The sequence below is a fragment of the Wasmannia auropunctata genome, unplaced genomic scaffold (assembly GCF_000956235.1).
Source record: "Wasmannia auropunctata unplaced genomic scaffold, wasmannia.A_1.0 LD335595.1, whole genome shotgun sequence".
In the NCBI taxonomy this organism is placed as follows: domain Eukaryota; kingdom Metazoa; phylum Arthropoda; class Insecta; order Hymenoptera; family Formicidae; genus Wasmannia; species Wasmannia auropunctata.
The window spans coordinates 10142-17131 of NW_012027295.1; the positions used below are offsets into that span (position 1 = coordinate 10142).

At 32.7% G+C, this 6990-nt stretch overlaps 2 protein-coding genes across 4 annotated transcripts in view; one reads left to right on the top strand and one right to left on the bottom strand.

Moving 5' to 3' along the window:
- Nucleotides 1-4193, top strand: part of LOC105456660 (probable ATP-dependent RNA helicase DDX23) — a 6688-nt gene extending 2495 nt beyond the window's left edge. The window contains exons 2-10 of one of the 3 annotated variants that reach the window (XM_011700864.1): nucleotides 19-354; nucleotides 513-935; nucleotides 1134-1260; nucleotides 1382-1505; nucleotides 1827-1942; nucleotides 2650-2910; nucleotides 3118-3292; nucleotides 3533-3798; nucleotides 4102-4193. In XM_011700864.1, the coding sequence (XP_011699166.1) occupies nucleotides 19-354; nucleotides 513-935; nucleotides 1134-1260; nucleotides 1382-1505; nucleotides 1827-1942; nucleotides 2650-2910; nucleotides 3118-3292; nucleotides 3533-3756 (1786 nt within the window). In that variant the 3' untranslated portion in view covers nucleotides 3757-3798; nucleotides 4102-4193. Of the gene's footprint in view, nucleotides 1-18; nucleotides 355-512; nucleotides 936-1133; nucleotides 1261-1381; nucleotides 1506-1826; nucleotides 1943-2649; nucleotides 2911-3117; nucleotides 3293-3532; nucleotides 4029-4101 lie in introns of those variants that run through there. The other 2 variants (XM_011700863.1, XM_011700865.1) reach the window with 2 other exon arrangements.
- On the bottom strand, nucleotides 3964-6040 carry LOC105456659 (testicular acid phosphatase homolog). Its single transcript, XM_011700861.1, has 5 exons — nucleotides 5730-6040; nucleotides 5415-5654; nucleotides 5013-5198; nucleotides 4550-4885; nucleotides 3964-4273 (listed from the first exon to the last, which is right to left on the bottom strand). The coding sequence occupies exons 1-5, from the start codon at nucleotides 5823-5825 to the stop codon at nucleotides 4097-4099; spliced, it is 1035 nt and encodes a 344-aa protein (XP_011699163.1). The 5' UTR covers nucleotides 5826-6040; the 3' UTR covers nucleotides 3964-4096.
- Between the last annotated feature and the right edge of the window lie 950 nt (nucleotides 6041-6990).

Below are 6990 nucleotides of genomic sequence, written 5' to 3' on the forward strand. Positions count from 1 at the left end.
AAATATATTTTTCATTAGTAGAAGGAGAGATGGACAACGCTCACGCGATGATGATATTAAGGATAAGGATAAAGAGAAAGAAGTGGAGGCTATCAAAGAACGGTACTTAGGTCTGGTGAAAAAAAAACGGCGAGTCAGACGGCTGAACGATAGAAAATTTGTCTTTGATTGGGATACTTCAGAGGACACTTCTGTGGATTATAACAATATTTACAAGGAGAGACATCAAGTACAATTTTTTGGTAGAGGCAATCTTGCAGGTATCGATATTAAAGCACAGAAGCGGGATCAGAGCAAGTTTTATGGAGAATTGTTAGAGAAGAGACGCACAGAGGCTGAGAAGGAGCAAGAGAAGTGAGTTTTGTCGCTGAAATGACTAATATTTCTTTTTGATTGTGAATTTTCAATCCATTTAAGACAGAATTATAGTATCACTTCTTATTAGATTCTTATTGCTTATTATTATTTATGAGAATTATTTGCTATAAATCAAATATTTCTGTAATTTTAAGAATGAGGTTGAAGAAAGTGAAACGAAAGGAGGAGAAGCAAAAGTGGGATGATCGGCATTGGTCCGAAAAGGCCTTGAACGAGATGACTGAACGTGATTGGCGTATCTTCAGGGAAGACTACAACATCACAATAAAGGGTGGCCGCATTCCCGATCCTATCCGTTCCTGGAAGGAGTCCGGCTTCCCAAAAGAGATCTTGGACATTATTGACAAAGTTGGCTATAAGGATCTTACGCCTATTCAGCGACAAGCTATTCCTATCGGTTTGCAGAATCGTGATATTATCGGTGTCGCTGAAACTGGCTCAGGAAAGACTCTAGCTTTTCTGATTCCTTTGTTATTATGGATCACTAGCTTACCGAAAATCGAAAGGCTCGAAGAAGCAGATCAAGGACCCTACAGCATTATCTTGGCACCTACTCGGTACCAATTGTTTCTCAGTTATATTGTTTTTATTTATATTATTTTCTGAACATAATTATGTAATATGTATTTAGTCTTTATGTAATTGCAAGTATTTAATCATTTTAATCAGTTAATATTGATGAAGCAATTAATCGCCTAAATAAAGAACATTTTTATTAGTACAGATAAATATTTTGCATTGTATTTATATTGCAGTGAATTAGCACAGCAAATAGAAGAAGAGACTAACAAATTCGGTCAGCCATTGGGCATCCGAACTGTCGTGGTGGTGGGTGGTCTATCAAGAGAGGAGCAAGGTTTCAGATTACGAATGGGTTGCGAGGTAGTCTCTATTATGAATCGTTATTATAATCGATTTCAATAATTTCCATCAAAAATTGTGAAATTGATCAGAACTGAAAGTCTATAACTGTAAAGTATTGAATTGAAAATTTTCTTTTTAGATTGTTATTGCTACACCTGGCCGATTGATAGACGTTTTAGAAAATCGTTATCTCGTACTGAATCAATGCACTTATATTGTATTAGACGAAGCCGATAGAATGATCGATATGGGTTTTGAGCCAGGTACTCGAAAAATTTATAATTAACTAATGTTCTATAATTTCAAGAAAATTTTTTTCATTTGATTTATAATATTAACATTCTTCTCTCTTTCAATCTGACCAGATATTTTATCATTTTTTGTAATTAATAAGATTACAGATATTGTGTTAATTGTGTGTGTGTGTGTGTGCGTGTGCGTGTGCGTGCGCGCGTGGGCGCGTGTGTGTGTGTGTGAATTGATTTTAAGTTACTTCTTATTTTTTTTATAAAAGGAATCAGATATCCTGTTGTCTAATGTATGTACCTATAAAATGTTATTAAAAAAATTGCTAATTTTTTTAGATGTTCAGAAAATTTTGGAGTATATGCCTGTGACAAATTTGAAACCAGATAATGAGGACGCAGAAAATGAGGAGAAACTTTTAGCTAACTACAATACGAAGAAGAAATATAGACAAGTACGAGTTTTTAAATTTGTTTGATAGTTTTTGTTCTCTAGATTAGGGCTTCCCAAACTTGCGTGATTCACTTTTTAAAATGACAAACATTCGCGGTCCTATCTAGCTTTAGTAAATATGAAAAAGCACGGAGGGTGGGAATCAATTGATTATTATTTTATTTATATTACTTTATTCCTTTTATTTTATTGTTTATTGAGTACAATTTTATAAATCTCAAATACATAATGAGATATTTGTGAAAAATATGTTTATTTTCTATTTCTATTGATGACAATTTTGACGGCGACATTGATGCGAATTATTTTCATGTAGATACAAGGAGATTGATAATTGTAATGTTATGTTAAAATTTGGTTTTGATCTCTATCGTTAAAATCCAACTTTACACATATGAAATCGTGAAAAGACGTGGGCAAATGTTTGTACAGCTATGTAATGTAACAAGTGTAATTTAACATTCTGAAAATTCTCATGCTCCAAAAATCTATTCGCAATCCATGCTTTGAGAATCTTAACTTTAATTGTGTCACGCGGAAGCGATTTGCGATCAAGTAATTCAGTATTTTGAATCTGGCGTTATTCAAGATTGTATTTTTTTTTAACACCATCTTGTTGGTTGCATTTTATATTTACTAGAAATCAAAGAGCGAGTGAGATTTATATGATTAATTTGATTATTATCGATAATCACTTTTTGCTTTTAGACGGTGATGTTCACCGCCACAATGCCACCGGCTGTGGAACGACTTGCTAGGACTTACTTGAGAAGGCCGGCGGTAGTGTATATCGGCAGCGTCGGTAAGCCGACAGAACGCACCGAGCAGATAGTCCACATAATGGGTGAAGCTGACAAGCGAAAGAAACTTATGGAGATACTCAGCAGAGGCGTCGAGCCGCCCGTTATCATATTTGTCAATCAAAAGAAGGGAGCGGATGTCTTAGCGAGAGGCTTGGAAAAATTAGGAGTATGTAACTTGAATTTGATGATAAATAAGATGATAAATACATACAATCATTTGTTAATTCACTGTGATTGCGATTGAACTTATATCAATTTGTAGCATGCAATTTCTCGAACTTGAAATCTTTCATTATGAAATTATTTGAGACTGCAAAAACGTAGAAATTTTAAAATATTCTAAAGATCTAACATACTTTTTGTTTCGTTGTAGTATAATGCTTGTACTCTACACGGTGGCAAAGGCCAGGAACAGCGAGAGTACGCTCTGGCATCTCTTAAGAGTGGAAGTAAAGACATCCTGGTGGCAACGGATGTTGCAGGACGAGGTATCGACATCAAGGATGTGTCGATGGTTATAAACTACGACATGGCTAAAACTATTGAAGGTAAATTGATAATAATTGAATAAATATTTGATTTATCTTTATCTTTCTTTTATGTAATCATTAATATCGATGACTACTTTTGGATTCTCTAGCAAGAATGAATCAGAATTATCAGAATATCATTTATTTTTTATAAAGATAGCTTACTAAAATTTAATATTATCCAATGAGGATGAAAGTTATCTTAACTGATGATTAGTTATAATTTACTTATTTAAATTTTTATATATCCGCTTACAGATTACACGCATAGAATCGGTCGAACTGGTCGTGCCGGCAAAGCTGGCCTCGCCATTTCTTTCTGCACGAAGGACGACAGCCATTTGTTTTATGATCTTAAGCAAACGATACTCTCTAGCCCAATATCTACCTGCCCGCCGGAATTGCTTAATCATCCAGATGCCCAACATAAGCCTGGAACAGTAGTCACGAAGAAGCGACGGGAAGAGAAGATTTTTGCTTAATCTTTCTTTGTGACTCTTCAGATCAGAGTACTAAAACAATTGGTAGGAATGTGAAGAAAATTTTGTGCATGTGTAAATTAGGAATTGAATAATCTAATTATAGAGATTCGAAGTTGTTCGATCCTGATAAGACGAGAATTCAAAAATTGATTGGGTTTCTTAATAAATAATAATAAATTGATATCCCAAAAATGGAAATAAAAGTTGTTTTTATGCTAGTGATGTAAATAATTATTTCCAGTGTGCATACAATAAAGTTATTTGCATTATAATACAGTTAATAATGTAAAGACAGTTTCTATGAAGGTGATGGTCTTCTTCTTTGTTTATGGCTCCGATCTTAAGGAGACGGTGGTGTTGGAGTTGTAAAGTTACCATCGACCTTGCACTCTTCCTTCCAATTTTCTGGTATCATCGGCTTTAGGATCTCCACAAACTTATCAAGAGGACATTTAATGGTGCATCCAGGTATTATCATCGGATATGGTTCGTGAGATGTCGTATTTCTTAAAAATACCTATAAAAACGATATTTTTGTTCTTCAAGAATGCTTAAGAATTATTTATGAATATAAAATTATTGAAATCCATGATCAGAAAAGTCACAGATAGCCCTAAAACTTTCATTACAAAGCTCATTTATCTTTTGTTTTCACTGTATGAATTATTTATTTAAAAAAAAACTTAATGTCTGAAAAAACAATCAAAATTTAATATCTTCAAATCCTTCCCATTTTGATAACCAAATTATGTAGAAATTTTTAATGAATTGATTGTAAAAAATTAATACTTGCCTGAACATTCCATTCGCCTTTATCTTCGTGCAACTCTATTATTGTCATGATATTAAAATGGGGTTCTTGATTATGCCAAATGTGCATTGTGTCCAGTAGAGCGACAACAGTTATATCGTGACCGCTATACATAAACATTTTCCTCCTTTCAGGTTTTAGAGTGCCTCCCTTTTTCGCTAACATATCGTCGGTGAATTTTTTCAGCATGGGACCACCGTTTAGTCTACGGAATTCATCGTTGTATGTGTTAAGCTGCAGACCGTACAAGGCCAAAGGTAATAATTTATCGGGATAGTAATCCTTCACCCACTTTGGTAAAGTCAAATTCATGCTTTCCTGTGACAATTCAAATAGTTAAAAGTTCAATTTCTTTAACGAAAGGCTGAATACACGTATGCAGTATTAGTCATTTCATAGAGTAGCCTGGCATATTAAGTGCTTAAAAAACATTGAGTAATCTTACCTCAGCTGATAATGTGCCATAAAGTGAAGTGACATCCTCAAAAGTCCTGATTGGCATACCTGTGAAGTTCGAAAGCTCTGCGAACAGTTGCTTGTTGTCCTCATGCACCTTCTGGACTTCCGGCAAATCGTACACTGAAGAGCGCAGTTGTGTATACCTCGGACACGTATTCCACACTAACATAAGCTGAAAGATTTACGTATTGTTCATGATAATAAAATTTCAACGAGACTACAGGCTCTCACGGTTCATTGTTTCAATTATATTGAACTATGATATCACAAGTCATTATTATAATTTACACATATATAATATGATTTATACATTCTCTCTATTAAAGTAGTTCAATAAAAAGTTAAGAAAGATCGATTTGTTTGGGCAAATATTTACAAAAGTGCTTACCGTGTCGTCTTGACGTTCCTGGTAAAATAGTGTAACTGGCTGCCAAGGTAGATCAGATTTGAATGTCTGCTTCTCGTTAGGTTTCCACAAACCAGCGGCCTCCAATAGACCCGACATTTTCGTACGATCCACATTGGTACTCTGCAGATGAAGTATGTCGGGATGATACGTCGAACCTAGAAAGTTATCGTAACGCTTTCGCAGGAACAATCCTTGATTGTACTGGTGCCTCTTTCCTTCCTAGTTTTTTAATTAATTAATTAAGCACGATTTGTAAGACAAATTCGTTTGAAAAACAAAAGGCAAAATATTTACATTTGTTAGCTGACCCCAACCATTGGGCCCCATAGTATAGTTGACATAAAGATCGTTTGGATAGGTATCCAGAGGTGCTCTATCTCCATGTCTCATTACCTAAAAACAGTAAAATCGTACATATTGTATCACGCGACATTAATTTTATTTTTTAAAGCATGTCTTTGATAATAATCGATTTAGTCATATTCCTATTATCAAATAATATCGAATAACTTAATTTTGACTTTGAAGAATTCTTAAATAATTATATTGTACGTGGTGAACTGCAAATATTATATCTAATAAAATACAATAAAATGAGAAATATATTAGTAGTTAGCATAATGTCCTCCGTTAGGATTTAAAATAATTTGGATTATCTTTTTTTCTAATTGTAAATAAAACTGAATTGAAGATACATACAGAGAATTGTTATCCTCTGATATTGTTAATTCCAGTGTGAATATAATTTATCTGCCGACTTTTATGTGAGTCGTTGATTTTAAAATAAATGATTATGTCATGAATTGATGAGCGTAATGGGATGCTTAAATTTTGTTTAAAACTTTTCTTTGTTTGATAAAATACATAAATTTCATTTAATACTGATTAACAAAGAGAAGGAAACTAAAGAAATTTACAGAAATTAGATTAAATAACATAGTTGAATCTTGATTGTGAATTATTATAACTATTCAATATTAGGATAAAGATACTAATTCTGGATTATCCTAAAGATAAAAGTTTATATTAAGTAATCAATAAATAATCATATTTAGTCATCATTATCATCATTAAATATCATCATTTTATAGTAGTTGTAATTAATTATAAAGAATATTTTGGAGGAAAGGTTTTATTCAATTTTAATGCTATTTTATATTTTTTAATTTTAATCACTGCATCAGTCGTTGAGCAATCACTAATCGTAGTATAGAGCAAAATAACTACTGGCGGTATTGCCAAAATAATGACGCGGAAAATTATTTATTCTTTTAAAAATATGTATTCTTTTCTTTTAAAAGGAAACTTGTACATACGCTGGTCATTCACTAGAGTACGCATCGATCATTAAATGAAACTCACCTATTTAGTAGTGTTTTTTTGTCTTTTCACTTTTTTAAATAAAAACTTTTTTTATTTCTTAACGTATTACAGTTTAAAAAAATAAATAAACAGCTATTATAATAGTATTGAACGGTTTTATTACTTTTTTTTCATATATAACTATAATTCACAATATATATCGTGAATATTTTATTTGTTCTATTAACTGAAG